The following is a 21,019-nucleotide window of genomic DNA, read 5'->3' as shown; positions in this document are numbered from 1 at the left end:
TCATGCTTAAAAGCAGTTAGGAACTGACAAAAAAATGTGGTAATTGTGAGCAATACAACCCATGATTGAATACTTAAAAAATAATGAAGTATCTAAAGATTATTAAAAGAATCTTCTACAAAATTTGTTACCACTTAGAGCAAGTGACTATAATAAAACCATAAGACATAGGAGCAGGCATGAGCCAATCAGCCCATTGAGTCTACTCTGCCATTCAGTGAAATTAATGGCCGATCTGATAATCTTCAACTCCAGTTTCCTGACTTTCCCAATAACCTTAAATTCCCTCGCTGATTAAAAAGCTGTCTACCTCAGCTTTGAGTACATTTAATGACACACTTCAACAGTCATCTGTAATAAAAATTTAATCAAAATCGCCAACCTCTAAGAGAAGAAATTCTTCCTCATCGCTTTCTTAAATCTGGAACCTCTCTTTCTAAAATAATACCCTCTGGTTCAAGACTCTCTCACAAGTCAAAAAAAACTCTCTCTATCTATGCTGTCAAATTCCCTAAAAAATTTTGTACTTTTCAATACAGTCACCTCTCATTTCTCTGTATTCCAACATATATGCCCAATCTACTCAACCTCTCTTCATATTAGGTATTAACCTAGTGAACCTTTTTGTGGACTGCCTCCAATGTCAATGTATCTTTCCTTAGATAAGATGTCCAAAACTGTTCATTGTGTTCCAGCTGTATCCTTGACTAGTGCCTTGTATAGTTTTCGCAAAACCTCCCTCCTTTAAATTCCTTAAAATCCCTTTAAATGCCAACATTCCGTATGCCTTTCCTATTACCTGCTGAACTTGGATTCATAGCTTTCTGCAGTGTTTCTCCATTTAAATAATATTACCTCTCTATTCTTCCTGCCTAAGTACATAACCTCACATTTGTTTTGCCCATTTGTTTAACCTCTGCAAACTCGTTGTTCTTCCTCACCATTTGCCTTCCCAACTATTTTCGTGTCATTGGCAAACTTGGTTTTAGTATAGACACTTTCCTCATCCAAATTATTAAGATATATTATAAATACTTACAGTCCTGGCACTGGTCCCTATGGCTTGCCATCCTAAAGTATTCAACTCTCTGTCTTCTAGTAGCTAGCCACTACTCTATCCATGCCGATATACTGTGAGTTCTTATTAAGTAGCCTACTGTGTGGTTCCTTATCAGTATTCTTTTGTGACCATTATCACAGGCAAATCATTTTTGTTTGTATGTTTCCAAATAGTTCATGTCCCCAATCTCCAAACCCATCCTCAACTCCACGTCCTTGCAATTTCCCTTGCAACATTTTCCCATTGCAACCCCTTTCCTGAATCTCAGCGGCACATTTTCACTGGTGAGGTGACTGCTACTGGCAGCTTATTCCAAATATGGTTTGGTTGTGAAGTGTGCCCAGACAGAAATTTATCCCATAATATTTGTCGAGATTCTGGATCTGCATTTAGCTTGTTCCCACTATTTAAAAACACATGTATTCTTTGGTACATTTTAAGAGTTTCTAACAAAGGCTTGACTTTGCATAAATAAAAGTCATGTGTTCCTAATCCTGTAGAACAGAGCTTTAATGGTTTCCCACACCTCTTTTGAAGACAAAAAAATTGAGTGCAGAATAAATTCAATAGAAATATTCTATGCAGATGTCATGGCTCAAATCTCTATCCATGTTTAAGTGCACTGACCACCAGAAAACTGTAGAGTGAACTTGGCAATCTGTAAGCTACTCTATTGCACAATGTACCATCAATACCCAAGAGAAAAAGTTTAGAAATCATACTCTGTGCTTTTAATATAACTTATTACAGATTACTGTTTGAAATACCAGTTTTTTTGTGTAACTTAGTAAGGTATAAAATTTGGAAGACTGACTTTTCAAAAAGTCAATTATTCATGAACGTGACATTTTCTTCATTGATTCTTAAAATACAGTCTCCACTATTGCATCAAATGTAAACTTAGTAGCAATGGATCTTACCTTAGATTGGAAATGCTAGGTCATCAGCTGCCTAGTTCTTGAGAAGTTAAAAATTATGCAAGCAGTCATGTGCCAGAGGTGCCCTTGAGGGTTTTACGTTCTGAATTTCCAACAGTTGGACTTCGTTAGGAGCCTGGTGCTGTTTAATAAGGAGGTTGGACTGCTGGCACCTCCACTGCTTATTTGTTCTCAGAGGGCTCCGGGGCTGCTGCAGTAAGCAGATCGGCCAGAGCTGATCATTACAAGGGCATACGCTACCATGAATAAAAATGTCACAGGATTTCTGTCCTAAGCAGTGGAAAATGTCATTCCTGTCAAACAGATATTAGAAGATTACTGTGTAGTCGGTACAAATTGGTTAGTTGCATGTTCTGAGTTTTTGACATTCATAGATTAAGTCTGAAGAAAAAACAATGTTGACCTATTTATCTGTTATTGCTGATGTATATTTTTTTTGCATGAAAAAGCATTTGTCAAATACTAATTAAAAAATTTTCAGTAAAAAGTGAAGTAAGGTGATTTATTCATGCTGACAGCAAGTATTTGACTAACTAACCAATACAAGTGGGATACATTGCAGGTGCATTCTGTAATAATCCCATACACTGATAACAATTCATTGATAATTAGCTTTTTTAAAGACTCACAGTTAGTCCATCCAGGGTCCAGCTTAAAACCTTCAGCTGAAGGAAGAGAAATGCATTCAATATTTAAGTCAACAGACAAGGGATGATAGATTTGTCATCTGTTCTGAGCAGGCCACTATGTGAGATACTGGATCTTAAGGAAGTCAAAAGTTTTGAACTGGATTTGACAATTCATCCTCTATCGGTTGCAAATATATCTTCAGCTCACTGAGCTAAAACAAGGACCAGCAAATGGATATCTTCCCAGTTCTTGGAGTCAATCGATTGTATGTAAGCAAATTAAAGTTAAATGACAAGAAAAGAAATGAAGTGTCAAGCAAATATGATGCGGAAAAACAAATTGGGGGTTATTATCAGGAAAATGTACACAGTGTATTTCATTGGAGCCAGTCTTATTGGATCCCTTTGATATTTTTAAATTAAGCAATGGCACCTAATACAATATCACCATTCAAGCGAGGGACCACTAACATGTCCATATCACCCGCACCATGATTAGAGCCAACAACTGTTGGGCTAACCACTGACTAATCTGCTTTACTATCTCCATCAACCTGACCCCAAACTGACAGAGGCAGGAAAACCTCTGTTGCAGGAGACTCGACATTGCTGGACTCAAAGACCCTGAGAAGAAAGACTTAGTTGGGCGTCGCCTCACAGCCAACCTGATCATGACCAACCTTCCAGAGCCAGAAAATGCCTACAGGCCTTTTCCACCCTAAAAGCCACCTATCATCAGCACCTCCATGAAAATGCTTGGCGTCATGATCAAGAAACCCCAAAACTGGTTCGACGAGTACAATTGGAAGATCCAGGATCTCCTAGACCACAAATGCAAGACGTTCTTGAACTGGCAGCTCTACCAAAACTCAAGCAAGAGAAAACAAGACCAAGGTGCAAGAGAGAACCCGTGACCTAAAGAATAGATGATGAATGGAAAGAGCTCAAGAGACTTAAACTTGCCAACAACTACAATGGGGTGGGGTTCCTTCATTGTAATCAGCGTCATCTATGATGAGAGTTCCAGGGTGGTGCATGTATGGAATGAGTTGCCAGAGGCTGGTATAATTACAGCAGGACTTATACACATTAATGGTAAGGTCCTAGAGAGTGTTGCTGAACAAAGAGACCTTGGAGTGCAGGTTCATAGCTCCTTGAAAGTGGAGTCGCAGGTAGATAGGATAGTGAAGAAGGCGTTTGGTATGCTTTCCTTTATTGGTCAGAGTACTGAGTACAGGAGTTGGGAGGTCATGTTGCGGCTGTACAGGACATTGGTTAGGCCACTGTTGGAATATTGCATGCAATTCTGGTCTCCTTCCTATTGGAAAGCTGTTGTGAAACTTGAAAGGGTTCAGAAAAGATTTACAAGGATGTTGCTAGGGTTGGAGGATTTGAGCTATAGGGAGAGGCTGAACAGGCTGGGGCTGTTTTCCCTGGAGTGTCGGAGGCTGAGGGGTGACTTCCATAGAGGTTTGCAAAATTATGAGGGGTATGGATAGGATAAATAGACCAAGTCTTTTTCCTGGGGTTGGGGGATACAGAACTAAAGGGCATAGGTTTAGGGTGAGAGGGGAAAGATACAAAAGAGACATAAGGGGCAACGTTTTCACTTAGAGGGTGGTACGTGTATGGAATGTGCTGCCAGAGGAAGTGGTGGAGGCTGGTACAATTGCAACAAAAAAGAGGCATTTAGATGGGAATATGAATCGGAAGGGTTTGGGTGGAAAAGGGCCGGGTGCTGGCAGGTGGGACTAGATTGGGTTGATATCTGGTCGGCATGGACGGGTTGGACCGAAGGGTCTGTTTCAATGATGTACATCTCTATGACTCTATGGTGCATGACTCTGTGTCTTGAGTCAATAAATGTCACCTTCTAACCAGCCATGGTGTGGTTAATTTTTATCCTTGAAGAACTAGAAAAATAAAGCAATTTACTGGCTGTAGAGAGGGCTTCAGATATGTTAGTCATTAGTTAGACTTGCCTTTATGTTTAGATGTTTAAATTATTTGTGTGACATGTTTATGAAAGTAAGAATTGATAACACATGAAGAAACTAGGGCACCTTGGTGAATAGAACAAGCAACTGTCTACCTGCCTAACCAGAACTACATAGGATGTGTCAATTGGAATACTAGGATTCAATGTTAAATCAGGTACACAAATAGAGATAAATGGAGGGAAAGTTAAAAACTGGATCAAGAGGGGGACATGATTTAAGAACAATTTAAATTTCATATTTTTAAAATGTCTAACAATTAAAATTTGAAGGAAACTGACTTTACACTTTATAACATGAAATTTTCATACCAGAAAAGTTAATTTTGGCAGTCAATAATACCTATCAAAATGATACTTAGACGAGTTTAGTTCATATTTACTGTTCAAATGCCAGCAACTTTATGCATTTCACTGGTGAGGCAGGCAGATCCTGTTTTTGCAAAGCTAATACTGGAGTGACACGACCTTGATAGCAACCTTTGGATATTTGAGTTTAAGCTCATGTGTAGTTGCTGAATTTGCTGTACCATTGGCACATAAATAACTGAGTGCAGTTAATTCCAGTTATTTTGGCAAACAAGGGTCCTTTTCCTACATTGTACATCTTTGAACAAGGCTCTGCTCTCAGAACTTGTTTCGTGCATAAAAATTGGGCAAGGTTTACACTGACTTAAGTGTTTTATTCCTTAGTAAATGTGTATAGACTCTTTATTACATGTTGCCTTGTTGGGTTTTCTTTTGCATTTCAGGGATGTTTCCCCATCAGTATTTTACTTCATTATTTTCAATTTGACACACAAACGTACAGGAATCGGAAAAAAATCTATCCAACCCTAACTGCATAATCTCCTAAGAGTGGAAAACAACCAGAGGGAAAAAATACTGCTAACTCAGGAAACATACTGGAAAATTCCTCCAGCTCCTGAGGCAATCAAGCAAACTGGCAGGAGACAATAGCCTATTACTCTTTATAGCCTTTGTTAACCAGTACTTGCCTTCAATAATTGAAAATGCCTTTCTCACTTGGGAGCCTGTGACGTTTCCCCTTGAAAATCATAATGTGCGATGAGGTGAGCACAGAGTGATTTTGAACTCACTGAACAATTGAAATGAGGGATAAATTGAGGGACCTTTTGAATATGGGAGCTGCACCTTCTGAGACATTTTTGGTTGTGCCAGTCAATACATAGGGACATCCATTCATAGGCTCCTTCCACAAGTGTTTTGGACATATTCTAGGAGATCTGTTTTCAGCACCTCTGTTTTAAGTGCTGACTTCCATGCAGTCAACTGATGTGTGCACTTACCACCGCCTGAGTTTCAAATCAAAAAGAGCCAACTTGTCTTGGTGTATCTTCTACAGCAAAACTTATAAATTTTCACTATCAAGAGAAACATTGTTGCCTACCCCTATTGTTCCCCTCTGAGCAATTGCACCCTTTTCTGCCCTGTCATGTCTTAACTTTTATGCCAACCAACAGTTCTTGAAGAGCTGCCACTTCATCAGATTTTGAGTGATTGGCTTGCACACTCTGTGCAAATCTCTCCTGTACCAGTAGCTCATTAAGACCATAAGAAATAGGAACAGGAGTAGGCTGTTCAGATCTTCAAACCTGTTCCACAATTCAACATGGCTGATCTGACTGACATTCTTCCCATCCACTTTCCTTCCTTTCCCATAACCCTTGATTCTCCTACTGATTAACAATCTATCTCAGCCTTAAATATGCGCAAGGACTCTGCCCCCACAAGTCTCTATGTCAAAGAGTTTCAAAGACAACTCTCTGGAAAAATGGAAGTCTCAGTCTTAGATTAGTATCCCTTAATGCTGAGACTGTGCCCTCTGATTGTAGACTCTCATATGAGGGAAAACATTCTCTCAGCATTTGCCCCCTCAAGCCCCTTAAGAATTGTGCATGTTTCAATAGATCAGCACTCATTCTTTTAAACTCCAATGGATAGAATCCTGGTCTGTTTAATCTTTCTATAGGCAATCTCTGTATACTTGGGATCATCCCTGTGAACCTTCTCTGAGCTGTCTACAATGAAATAATATCTTTTCTTAGATAAGGAGACAGAAACTGTTTACATTACTCCAGGTAAGTTCTCAACAGCACCTTGTACAGTTGCAGTAAGATTTCCCTACTCTTATACTCCAACCCCTTGAAATAAGGGGCAACATTCTGTTTTTGTACCTGATAATCTGCCATGCTAGCTTTCCGTGTTTCGTGTACAAGTATCCCCCCCTCCCCAGACCCTTTTTGTGTTGCAGCTTTCTGCAGTAGTTCTTCATTTAAATTATACTCTGTTCTTTTGTCCCTTCCAAAATGAACAACTTCACATTTTTCCACATTATACTCCATTTGCCAACTTTTTGACCACTTACTTAACTTATCAGAATCTCTTTGTAAGTTGTTTCCATCCCTCTGGCAACCTGCTTTCCACCTGTTTTTGCTGTCTGCAAATTTGGTTGCAGTACGTTCACTTCCTTCCTCCATCATGAATATATATTGTAAACAGTTGTGGTCTCAGCATTATTTTCTGTGGAGCCCCACTGATCACAGGTAACCAACCTGAAAAAAAAACCCTTATTTGTGTCCTGCCCATGGGCCAGTTCTCTATCCTTGCCATTCTCTGTAGTACCTCCAACATAGGGCTCTTATCTTTTAACTTTAGCTTTTGTGAGGTACCTTGTTGAATGCCTTCTGGAAGTTCAAACACACATGTACTGGTTCCCTTCTATCCACTCTGGTTGAGATTTCCTCAAAAATCTCCAATAAATTAGTCAGACATGATTTCCCTTTCATGAAGCCAAGCTGACTGCTTCATTAGGTTATGGTTTTCCAGATGTTCTGCTATACTTCCTTAATAATTGATTGCAATGTTTTCTAACCGTAGATGTCAGGCTAATCACCTATTGTTACCCAGTTTTTGTTTGCCACTCTTTTTGAATACAGGTGTCACTTGGCAGTTTTCCAATCCTGTCGTACCTCTTTTAGGATCCCAGGGTACAAGTAATCAGGGTTAGGGGACTTATCTAACTTTAGTCCCATTGGTTTGTCTAATACTACTACTCTCATGATGGTAGTAGTACTTAGTTCCTCCCTGTATTCTTGAGTATTATTTGAAGGGCATTTGAAGAACCTTCCACCCTTAGATTAATAGATTTCTATGATCAAGTTTAGCACACCATACTATCTTTACCATGAGCACAATTGTGCCCATGCCAGAGAATTTGCTAAACCAGTTTTACAGGCATCATTTAGGGCTGTATTATTGCAAAGTAAATTTATGTATTGGTTCAGAGAATACCCATGTCATTTAGTAGCCAGCAACTACATTTCAAATGAATGCCAAGCATTTTCCCATGAAGTGAGGGGAAAGACTAGAGGCAGAGATCTATGTTCGACAATTGTTTTGCATTTCTAAGGGGTGCAGGTTGCAGAAGGTTAATCAGAGAGCTGTAAGTTACTTGTATTCCATGAATTGGTATTGGCTGGAAGCAAAAGAAATGTGTTGAATAACTCAAAGACCTTAAAGACATTAAAAAAAGGAACTAATAAATATAATATAGATAATTATTCTCTTCTAGCATCACTTCTCATACACATTTCCTAAAACATACATCACTGTGTATAAATCGCTAAGTCTGTTTATAGTGAATGTAAACTCTATTTCCACATTGACAGCTATGTATGTATTATTTGTTGTAATTCCTCAATATCTTAGTAGTTCTGTACTCCTAAGCAAATAATGGATGTTTCTGAACAAATTAAGCTTCAAGTCTAAATTTCTTCTGACTGTTGCACTGACAGGCATAATGAAGTAAAACCCAAGGCAGATCTATAACATATAGCTGAACTTAATTTTCATTGTTTCGGAAGTCTGAATGATCTTAAATAAGTCTTGACTTTTGTTTTATTATAACACACTTGGCTGAATCTCTTTGCTATTAGGGCTGTTATTTGGCACTACTGCAGTGACCGTGATGCATAGGCTGAGGCAGATTACTAATAAACCCTTTCAAGCATCACTAAGAATAGACTTTTTTTTCTTCAGGTTTTATTGGTAAGCTGCTCATTGTAACAATTAATTAAAATGTTGCTTGAAATATATGACATGGTATCATTTCTGTCACGTAAATGAAATAAATGATTCTTTGCATATTCCTAATACTGAGTTTAGAAACCAGAAAAAAAGCCTACAGAATCACAGAGCCTCAGGACATTTGAAAAGACGGAACTAAGGAAAAAATCTTATTAGCAATTTTATATCCAAAATATAGCTTTGTCCTCGAAGGATTTTATTAAATCCAGATGAAATCTGACCCTGTGCAGTTTGTGGATGAAGTCCCAAAGCATTGCTGGGGGGTAAATAAATCTCAAACCATTCTTCCAGTAAACTTATGCTTCATTTCCTGCGAAGCTAAATGACTGTGTGAAAATTGTATTTCCACCTGTTTTTTAAAAAAGCTCTCTGGATTGCTACTAGCAGAGAAGGTTAACTAATATTTGGGAGCAGTGAAGGACACCGTACTCTTTGAGAAATTTAAAACTAGACATTCTCAGGAAGAACGGTCTCATCCCTTCCCTCAGTTAATCATTTATTCTTCAGATCATCTTCGATTCTATTTTGTGGTTATTTTGAAATTAAATTTTGATTTTTTTTTCAACTTCAAATGGTTTGTTTTTAGTCAGTTATTTAGAAAAGACATTGGGTTAAAGAATTTGCTTTTAAAAAGTCATGATTCAACCTAGTGAATGATAATTATATTGGGAAAATGTACAATTGGTCACAGTATGAATTGGAATTTAATGATCGCTTATTGTGATAGTCAAGTGTTCATTGCGAAAGTTTATATTTTATTGATATTGTTTTTAAATTTTCCAATAGAAAACTCTTGTGTGTCTGGGTATAGCAGTCATATTTGCATTTCAAATACAGTAACTTCAAGCAAACTGCTTAATTAGTGACTCTTTAATGGTATTAGCTGGAAGACAAATGTTGGCCTGGATATTAGGAAAGGTTCCCATTGTATCATTAGTTGTTACCAATGCACCCCCCTCCAGTATTATCTAGTGTATCAGTAGGGCTATTGAGGTCAAACTCCAATAGTGTAAGGTTCTACATCTATCTTACCGTGCCCAAATTTTCATTGACTGAAGATGCAGCATAACTTGAAAATTAAGTCAGTGATTTGACACTCAAAGTGTGAAGTCACACTGTGTTAAAATGCATACCTGGTGTGAAGCTATATTTTCGAAGTTTTTAATTAGCCCTACAGACCAACTGATGACTTTCTTTAAACTTGAATCATTCAGTCTGTACACACTAAAAATGAGCTGCATGGAATCTGAAAGTTGACCTTCTACTTTTAGCACGAACCTGAGTTAAACCTGCTTTTTAACATTTATGTTGTTGACTTTATCATGACAAATCAGGGAAAAGACACTTGAAATTTGGAAGCTGCTAAACGTGAAAAATATTTTGGAAGACATGAAAAGAAATGGGTTAAGTGTGTCCATATTGAAGAGTAACCAGGGATAAAAGTGGAGAGGAAAGAGAAAAATGATTGCGAAATTTATGTGATTAGGAGCATTGACCCATGCTGCCTTTGTGAAGATGGAGATAGTGCAATTCTTGCATTGTCCATAGAAAGACTACAAGACATAGAAGCAGAAGTAGACCATTCAGCCCATCAGGTATTTTCCGCCTTTCGATAAGATCATGGCTGATCGGACATTCAATAACTCCTCTCTCCAGTTTTACACCCCATGGGTCTTGATTCCCTAAATGACTTAACATCTGTCTTAGTCTTGAGAATACTCAATGGTAAAACGCTGAGGCATGTAAACAGGTTCACATTTTATGGGAAGACTACATTTCTTGATGGAAAACTTTCTGCTTGCCCCCAAAGGAATGGTCACCTAACACAAACACACAGTCAACTTGTCTGGCCAACCTTGAGTGAACTCACAAATGAGGAAACAATACAAAACACAATATACTCAAAATACATTTAAGGAGAGCTTTTCAATTTCATTAATTTTAATAAGGAAAGCCAGCATGTTCTATTATAGCGCCAAGCTTCTCTCATTTGAATATTGGATGTCATCTCCAACATAGCGACATTACAATTGACAAACCAGGTTATGAGTATCATAGAGAGAGAACAAAATCCAAATAAATTCAGTTCATTTCAATCTTTATTCGCACAGACCTAAATGGATTTAAGTCATAATGTCTGCCAGAGCTACTTAATTTGAGTACTGTACTCGTGATTTGAATAAAAATAATTGTGAAGCTCTGCAGCTTTACATGGAAGTGACATGTCTTACAAAATTATGTATATGTATGTAAGACTTTTTGCTGTGGGTTTTGACTGTTAGGTTCTTTATTCTTTTCTCATGCTTCATAATTAAAAATAATGCTTTTGCGAAAGTTGGTACAGGATAAATTATTTAAAAATATGTAAAAGTTTGTTATAGCCAGAGCCCATTATGTCAGATCAAGTTCTTGATATGAATACACATATCTGGCATAATGAACTCACAACATGTGCAAATTTCTATGCTTGTGTTATTTTATAAGTTGCTTGCTATGTTTGTTTTTATTTTAATTGAATTGAAGGATGCTTCTGTTCTGATGTTTAAGTTTCCACTTTGATACAGCCTGAGAGAGTCCCTCCACCTCGCCCACCACCTCCAAAGATAAACAGTGCTACTTTGCCCGTGAGTAGACAGAAGCTGTGTGTCTCCTTAATTACATTTAACACCATCTATGTTGCTTTGCTGATTACTTACCCTTTTCTTCAGTTTGTGCTATCTGGTCCTATAGCCAGGGATTGGATCTTATTCAGTTTTCTCTCAGACAGGTGTGAACTTTGCTTGATTCTTCATCTATTTCCTAATTCTTCTTATGTATGATGATTTAGTTATAATTGGCATTAGGTTAAAGCTGTGGCAAAAATGTTGCGCATTTACGTTTTCATAGGAATCCTGGGTAACACCACTAGAACGCTAATGTCTGGATATAGGTTTTAACCTCAACTGCATGCTTAGATTTGGCACTTTCGTTTGTACACGGAAAACATGCATGTAATACCAGCTCAGAGGTGGTCTAACCTTTTCACTAAGTACATATTTGTTCTTTAACTTTCAATATTTAGACAGTGTGCTGTGCTCTTAAAGGGCTCCAAGCTGCAATATGCATGTGGCACATTTCAAGGGGCATTTTCTGGGCATATTCTTTGCAAGTGTTCTATGATATTTTCAGATTTCTCAATGTTCAGAATTTTGGAAAGCTCATTCTGTAACCTGACCATTCTGTAACCTGACAGAAGTGAATGGTGCAACCTCAGATGACCATGTTGAAAATTTGCAGTTGATATTGGTGAAGTAGTACATGACTTTTCAAACATAGTGCACTGTCTCAGAATGCCAGGACAAATATTGGCAGCCATGATTCTTCCACTCAAAGAGCTCCCTATATCAGTATTATTGGACAGTGGAGGTTAAATTATTCTTCACAGAAAGAAAGGAATGTCATGTTGGTAGAGAATGGTGTAAGTAGAGGTTTGGGAGCAGGTCATCTGTCAGTTTCTCAACTATAGAATGGCACACAATCAAATGAGTAAGAAATATAGAAATTATCTGACCCCAAAAAATAGCGTTTATCAGCTCGCGGGAATTGTAAATGGGAAACTTGTGTACTGTTACACAATTTAAATGATGGACGCAACACGTAAATTTAAGGAAACACTGTTCATTTCAATGCTTCCTCTTAATTGTCTTCATGAATGTTTTATGATTTATTATTTGGATCCCAAAAATCAGCATTACTCAAATATAATTCCAACGTCATTTGAACCATTCAGATGCATAACCAAAAGCCAGTATTCTAAGTGGAATTTAAAAAAAAGACAATCATGTCAATAATGTATCAGCAATTTTAATATTGATTTTGTATTTAATGTAATAACCTGCTTTAGAATAATATTGCCTTTGAGAATCATTTAAGAAGTGTGTGATACTTAGCTTAGAAGTCACAAGTAATGCACACAATTTCTGCAGACCCATTAGCTGTAGCAATAGGGAACCAAGCGTAATAGCTGACTGGGATGGGGACATGTTTGACCTTCTGCCCTGGACTCTGCAGTTTGCTGCTAATCCAAAGAACCAAAAGGATGGTTGCACAAATATTAGCTGAGATTTGATTTGAAAAGAAAAGCCAAACCAAAATACCATCAATTAAAGAGAAATTAATGGACACTGTTCTCAGTATAAGAGGCATCATTATCATTGATATTTTTACTGTTTGCTCTAGTCCCTTAGCCAGCATTGTATCTTCACAATCTGCCAACCCTAATCATCATATCGCAACAAAGCAAAGACTATTCTTCTGCCCTGCCATTGCATCACATAAGAAACATTACAATTATTGCATATGATATGAGGGTTGGAATCCATGGCTGCAACACAGATACAGTACCATTTGTGGCAAGGTTGGTTTCAAACAAGTACAGGGGAACCTCAATTATCCAAAGGACACGGATGAAGAGTATTCATTCAGTTAATCGCATTCCAGATAATCAAATGCCGGATAACACAGTTTAGCCAATCAGCGGGACCTTGCGATCTTGCTGGATAATCTGGTATTCAGATAATCAAGGTTCCATTGTATACAATTCTATCTTTGTGTGTTATGTCAGCAGGCCTGAAAATTGAAACTATGTACAGTTTTGATGGGCCTCTGACTTACGGTGAGAAGAATGCAAGTTTGGTTTTATTTAATACATTTAAATCCATTACTTAAATGTAACAGATTAACTCTTGGTAGTGCCACCAGAAATAGCTGACTACTTCACTGTATCCAGATCTTGCCATTTTCTTTATTTCTAGTTCAGCATTTGTCTGTGTGTCATGTCTCCAATTAATAACTGCTGTTGCACACGCACTTTTACCAAATGCGAGAGAGATACTGAGTGTCGGTATAAGCTTAAACAAGATGTGTGGCTTACCCAGACAAAAAAGTTTGAATTTCAAGGTTGAAACACAGTCCACATTGATGTGAACATTGCATTCACTTTTCTTCCTTCAGCTTGACTACTGTGAGCATCAAGAGTTAATCAGTTATGCCTATAATTTTATAATTCATCAGATATAACTGATTTGGAATATAGTTTCTGTTACCAAAAACACCTAAAATTTACTTTGCTTTGTCAAAATGAGGACAGGGTGTAGAAATTTAATACCTGTTATGGTTGTTAATTAATTATAAATTTATCATTCAGCGCTTAATACTGTGCGTGCAGTAACCCTCCAGTGACATTTCAGGAACAGTTAGAGTGAATTCTCTTCCTCCTTAGTTCCATCCAGGTTTTGCTAATATGTTTCCTTTTTAGAAGTAAATTTCATTTGCATTTTTGAATTTTTTTTTAAATTCCTATTGTATCTTATCAGCATTTAAAGATTCCACTGAATATATCAAATCCCAGCTGACCATGGTGTGTTACTTAGTTTACATTACTTGTCAAAAAGGACTCATTGTTCATTGATGCTGCCAGCATTTTACATTTACAGGGTTTGCATAATCTTGACATAAACCAGTGAAGTATAGTGCTATACTATATGGTGCAACGCCCTGCACAAGCTAAACAATTAACATCACATTTTACCAAACTATATTTATCATATTTCAGATAAAAAGGTTGGTGCCTTGTGATTATGGATTTAGTAATTGTCCAGCTGTAGTTAATCACCACTGTTTTACCCTGCGTAAGTACAAATTCATTTATGAAAGTGGCACATTATTATGTTGTTGCATGCATTGTAGAGCTGCTGTTTTGAACATAAGCTTGAATTTTATGTTTAATGATTAAATGTGAGCAGTTGGGTCTAAAGCAAATTCAGCTTTGCCCAGTTGGATTTGTCAGGTTCAGAACACTAGGGAATCTTTTTTTTGACTTTCCACTGAAGTCCCTTTAGGCTATGGCTCCAATCCTTTTCTGCATTTCTCCCCAGATATATCTAGTGTTGCTGACACTAGTGGGGTAATCGCTGGCTTTTCAAAGCTCTGGCGGAAAGGTGAAAGTATTAGCAGCACGATGACAGGCAAGCTTCACGCATCACCTTCCAACTCGAGCTTAATTAAACAGCCTTTTTTCTTTTTTCCCTTCTTCGTTCTATCATCCCTAATGAAGCAGTCTTTTCCATCGATCCTGCTGATTGCCAGGCCTCTCCTTTTGTTTGTTGGCACTGAGCCATTCAGCTGCGGTCTGACAGCTCAGCTCTGCTAATTAGCTCTGTTGTTCTTTTCCCCCATGTTTCTCCCTGTTGCAAGTTCAGGCAAACTTGCCACAAACTTAATCCTTCTGTTCCTACCAACGGGTTCACATGCTTAAGCTGTCTCCATTGTGCAGAAGGGCAGCTTTGTCTGGGGCCTGGCCCCCTCCTCAGCAAGTTCACAGACTGACCTTTCCTAACCTCTTACTTCAGTATCACTGGCTACACTGAGGTCATGGTTTGAACACCAACCCCCCTCACTGCTAAACTTTTGTTGTATTCTACAGAGAGTTAAATCCGTGAATGCTTCATTTAATTTCTTTTGTTGTTTCTTTTTAAATTGGGGAACATTAGTGTAGAATTGGACTTTTTCTGCAAATTGATTGAATATTGCTCACATATCTTTTGCATATAAGGTGAATGTTAAAAGTGCTAATGTAAATATCCTAAAACTATTGCTTGATGAAATTTGTAATTTCATAGATTGTCTATGATTTTACATTTCTAGCCTTAAATGGAAATGGTCAATGTAGCCAACATTCAGATCAGTAAATTTGAAACCCCTTTGGACTTTTAGGTTCCTTGCACTTATTTTAAATAATTTCCCAAGTTCCTAATACAGCAATTCCCAAAAGTAACATCTGTGGAATCTTTACTTCTTCACGTTGAGCTCATTAATCAGAAGTTGCTCTTTAATGGTTTTAAACCAGCTGCAATAGGTTATATGGCAAAAAAAGACTTAAGTGAAACTACTTAATATATTTAAAAACTGACATTACTTTACATTTTGTGTCTCTGTCACCCTCTTACTATCTGTTCTAATTCCTAAACTGAAACTAGTTAAGGGCATCTGGTAGACAAAACAGCAAGTGAACAAAATGAGCCACAAAAGAAGCCAGCAACACAGCATCTTCACACCACTGTGATTGTGAAGTCATGTTCCAGCAAGGCTCATGAGTGGGAGGTACCACCTTGGAGGGGGGAGGGATAAAAACAATGCGTACCCTTTTGAATAGCGCAGTGCCACTGGTTTGAGACATTGTAAAAGAAGCAGCTGGTTGAATCCTGGATATTTGAACACTTATGTGAAAAGACTGAAGCACATGGGGTGGTGGGGGTGAGATGTGGGGGGGTGGGTAGGAGGAGTGGGGAAGACGGTAAGAATAAAAGAGGCATGCTCCTGTAACGCCATTTTCAGAATTACTTGAATCATCATTTAAAGTATATGATATGTATTTTATAGACTGCTATAGTACTAAACATTGTTTTTTTTTTGCAATGTCTTTGCATTTTTGGCAATTTGGATGATATTCCTGAATGTGTTTCAGCCCAGCAGCACCACATGCTACTTATTAGCTTTTCTTAATTGTCTTTAAATAGCAACTGTATTAGGTGATAACATCCAAAAATATTGGTTCTAAGACTTTTATGCTATGATATCACCTATTTAAAGCTGTTCTGTGTTTCAGCTGAATCTAAATCAGATTTGTGTTTTCTCTCTGTTTTGTGGCACTCTTAGCCCGTGCATAAGCTTCTGCTCATTGAGAAATAAGGCTTTGTATTGATAGACTATAATGGGTGTATGTATTTCATCATCCAAAATACAGATGACTGTAAATGTAGTGTTTGCTTTTTAGTAATTGATTTCATTCCCTAGTGCGACATCAACTTTCCAAATGTGAAGCCCTTTTTTGTCATGTGCTGAAAAAAACAGCTAATTTTGGTAGTCACAATAAGGACTTGCTTGGGGACAAACACGTGGCACCTTTCAACATGTGATTGTTCTGGTGCTGAGAGGCAGCTGGTCCCCTGTATTTCTATTTCCTGTATATGGCTCTCCCTCTTGATTCTGGCATTTCTTAATCAGATGCTTCCTGAAACACAGGAGTGGAAATGGAGAATAGAGAAAATCACATTGAGAAGGATGACGGAGGATGAGAGGAAGCAGCCAACAGGGAACCTGAAGCAGGGGCAAGCAACCCAGTGAATCAAATATATGCAGAACCTCAGTGCATTCCCTTACATTGTGTATATTTATGCTCTCATATAAGTGTTTGGGTTCAAGACAGGCTGGACAAAGAGAAGGCATGGTCAAAAACTGTCTTCAGGTTTATATAATAAATTGTTCTAAAGAAGCCTATTTATGCCAACTACTACTGTACATGGTAACTAAAGATATACCAGACTCTAATCTTACTGTTAGATTCTTGAAAAACTATTCTCCATGTGTGCATTCATCAATCTGTCACACCTAACTACCACCTACACAGTCTGCTATTTATGCCCAATAGGGGAACAGCTCTGTGACATCATTACAAGCTTGCTACAAGGTCCTCAAGCCCTTTCACAACTCCCCCTTACTCTCACATTTTCAGATATCGTATATTGTAGAACTTACCAGCCACATGGGATGTATTTCTTGGCTGCTGTCTGACTGTATAGGAAATTCTACAATTGCTGTCTCTAGACATGGATGATAGCAACATTTATTGCTTATTCCTGCTTGTTCCAAAGAGCATTAAGACAATTGTATTGTGGTGCTGAAATCACATGAAGGCCAGACCATGCAGAGATGGTAGGTCCCTCAAATAAAACAAAGAACTGTGGATGCCGGAGATCTGAAACACACAAAAACAGAAATTGCCGGAAAAACTCAGCAGGTCTGGTAGCACCTAAGGAGAGAAAACAGTTAACCTTTTGAATGTAATGACCTTTCTTTAGAACATTACAGTTCTTAAGAAGCCTAAATAAAACTTTATATTTTATCTACCAAAGAAGTTCAATATGGTCTGCAGTGAGAATATCAGTAAACATACCACTATACAAGCATGTAAACTGCTGTTATTGGAATGCTAAGAACTGTCAACCCTCCCAGTTTCCATCACACTACCAACAGAAGCTGTTTGGCATGGAAAGTTTCACCAAACCTGGTGGCTGGTAGGAATACAAAAGGCGTGAAACAGGCATTCTTGGTATGATATATTGATTCTGTATTTATTATCTCAACCATCTATAATGGTTTACTCTATACTGAACTTTGAAAAATATTTTTTCAGTGTGATGCTGGATTCTTCAGTATTACTGTCTCATGGGAGGCTTTGAGAATCACCTGAGTACTTCCACTGACAACTGAGAATCCATTACAATCAAGGTGTCTGTGGTTTGAGAGAATCAATACCCTGGACTGAATTAATGTCTAATCCAACCTCAGACTTCAGGTGTTGCACAGAAAGTATGACATCGTCCAAACCTGTTGCTCGTATTTGACTCTCATTCCCTGCTGCCTGCACATTCATTTTGAACTTATAAATGTGTAGTTTTTTAGCATTCTCACAGCATGGTGAGCTGCACAAATTGACAGCTTTAATTCTTCCCATTCCGAATGCTCACAGATTTCCCTTAGCATGTTACAAACTACATTAAACATACTTGTTGTTCTGTCTTTCTGAGCATCTTGCTTTTGTTTCAGGTTTGTGTCCTTAATTTATTAATCTGTTCAGTTCAGATTGTCAGTATCTCTTGCGATGTACAGTACATTTCATAAAAATAAGCATCTGGTTGACTTTCTTTAGGGACATGTTTAATGAATAATGTCAGGAGAAGGCCTTATTCATCCATGGATGGTATCTTTGTTGAGTAGCTGATAGTTGATTGAACAGTGTTTTCATGAACTCCTCTGATTAATTCAAGACAGACATTTGATGACCTAATAGCAGCTATTATTTGGTAGCAGGCTTCCAAAGCTTAAGTAGGTTTTGTTTTAAGAAAAATGTGAAACAGAATTTTTTTCTTCAATCCATTAGGTTACAGCAGTGTCATTGTCACACTCCTCCCGGGTTTGACATAGATTAATGCCTCATGATTTTGTACAGAGTCTCTACTTGGTTGACCAGGGTATCCTTTATTCTGAATGGCAAGTTTGAATCAGAGGATGTTGACAAACTAAATCTGAAGTGATAACAAGCTCTCTGTTTGGGTTTCTTCCATATCTGCTTGGCCTGTTCTGCATACATGTATTTAACTATTACTTGAAAATTTTAGTCTGTGCATTTCATTCTTCAACTTCTGGATAGCTAGAATCGATTTTTTTCAGGACACTGTCTGCAATAATGTTTTAATACTGACAAGTTTTGTTCTAATACAAATCTGTGTAAACAGGCACGTCCTCCAAGACCACCAGTTAAGAAACCAAGAGGTAATGCACTGCCAGTAGAGGCTCGAATATCCTCCATTTCAAGTCCAGAGCAGTAAGTATTGGCTGCTAGCTTTACCAGTTAAAAGTTAACATAAGAAACTAAACATATATAACCATGCTTACAGTTAACCCTTCAAACTTTCTCAATTTGCAGCTAATTATAGGCAGCAAGCTTAGCATATTGTCCCCACATTTACGATGTTGAATTATTTTATTCTTGCCTGAACTAAATTGTCAGGTAACATATGGTATGTGTACAAGTGATTTATTGTGTAACTTAAGTTAATGTTTTTCATGTTACATTATACAAAGAGTTGCTAGACAAGTAATATACGTAAAAGTAAATCTGATGTGTTAACCTTGGCAAAACAGAAATATTCTTCACTTACAACTTTTCAGGTTTTAAAATCTTTACACATCTATAATATCTCTATTATGATTAATTTCCATATTTGCCTGCTCTCATATCTCTATGATATTTTGCAATAGCAACATGTCAAATTGTCTTAACTTGACAATGTTAACTCGGTAACTAAGTTCAAGGGGTCTCTCACATCAGTTAAAAAGAACCTCTGCTTTGGTTTTGATAAAATATTGGCACTAGATTGTCACTTTTCTACTTGGGCAATGTGATCTATCATTAAACATAAACGTATGTCCAATCCATTCTATATTCCATTGTTGGTGAATGAAACAAGCTGGCATATATTTGGCTTTATGTTGTTATTAGTAATGAATTTTAAGAAACAGAAAAAAAAGATGCTGCCATCGAGGAATATAAAAAAATTAACATGCTTCAGACTGGGCTGTGAGTCAGGGTAGAACAACAAGCAGAATTGTACATTTGAAGTTGGGATGACTAATTCCCTAGAGTTTGGTGCAATTTGAACTGGGTCAATCCTTAAGGTGTTAATAATCTTAAACATGGAGTGAAATATTACCTCTTTTAAATATATCCCAGTATTGTTTTTGTGCCACCAAAATGTGACAGGCAAATGTCTGTACTTTTTGGTGAAGAAACTTAAGTATCATTTGGAAAGAAATTCTCAAATATGTATAGCTATTGTCTAACAGACGATATTAACTTATCCAAGTTTTTTGCAACTTTATGTGGAACAGAGTGCTGCTTTGTTGCTCATAAAACTGCCAATGTTTGCCGTCATTACTGAAAGTGACAACAACTTCTGGAGATTGCACATGCATAGAATAGTATGAAAATCTAGAAGTAGTTGTCAGTGATTTCAAGCTTCTCCAGAGACTTCTCACCTCTCCCCAACCCCCAAATTGAAAACAGGCTATTCATTGGAATTGCTGATTTTTCTGTTGCTCTCCTGTTTGAAAAAATCCCTTAAAAATAGATGAATAAACTCTAAATTGATTTTTTTATGGTAAAATTAACTTCGTAATCAGTGCTGAATGGACTTGAAAAGCTAATCTTCTAAATGTTCATTATCAGACTTTTCTGGAAATAAACTTAGATTTTGTTTAAAATGTAATTTTTAATCCTTATTTAAGCCTAACCCTATCTCAATCCGTTCATAATTATTTCAGTACTTAACTTCCTGGTTTTCTTCAAGTGTGCGCGTGCAAGTGTTTCAATTTGATTGGCTGCCTGCCATTTTGCTGACGACATAGCCGCTGCTTGACAATGAGCATGACTTAGAGCAGATTTAAATTTCCCTGGAGGAAGGAGTAAACCACATTACAGAGAACACTTTGGGCAGCGTTTTTTGAGTCATGCTTCACTACTGTTGAATTTCTAAGCTATTGCTTGGTAAAGTATTCTCAGTTTCAAGTATTCTTTATCACCAAGTACTCACAGACGCAAAATAAAATTGTGCGTGGTGCAGAAATTTATTGATTTTGCAGAACAAAGGCTATGGTTATATTAAAGGGATTAGGTATCATGGAATTG

At 37.5% G+C, this 21,019-nt stretch overlaps 1 protein-coding gene across 6 annotated transcripts in view; it reads left to right on the top strand.

Annotated features, from left to right (window-relative positions):
- dennd1a (DENN/MADD domain containing 1A) overlaps positions 1-21,019 on the top strand; it is a 523,293-nt gene that overhangs the window by 476,351 nt on the left and 25,923 nt on the right. For 3 of the 6 annotated variants that reach the window (XM_043720136.1, XM_043720139.1, XM_043720141.1), the window contains 2 exons: positions 11,298-11,357; positions 19,068-19,156. In XM_043720136.1, coding sequence (XP_043576071.1) covers positions 11,298-11,357; positions 19,068-19,156 — 149 coding nt within the window. Of the gene's footprint in view, positions 1-11,256; positions 11,358-19,067; positions 19,157-21,019 lie in introns of those variants that run through there. The other 3 variants (XM_043720138.1, XM_043720140.1, XM_043720142.1) reach the window with 2 other exon arrangements.

Source organism: Chiloscyllium plagiosum, chromosome 30 (genome assembly GCF_004010195.1).
Source record: "Chiloscyllium plagiosum isolate BGI_BamShark_2017 chromosome 30, ASM401019v2, whole genome shotgun sequence".
NCBI classification, from domain to species: Eukaryota; Metazoa; Chordata; class Chondrichthyes; order Orectolobiformes; family Hemiscylliidae; genus Chiloscyllium; species Chiloscyllium plagiosum.
Note: the sequence above shows the minus strand (reverse complement) of the source record. Positions and strands in the feature narration are given on the sequence as shown.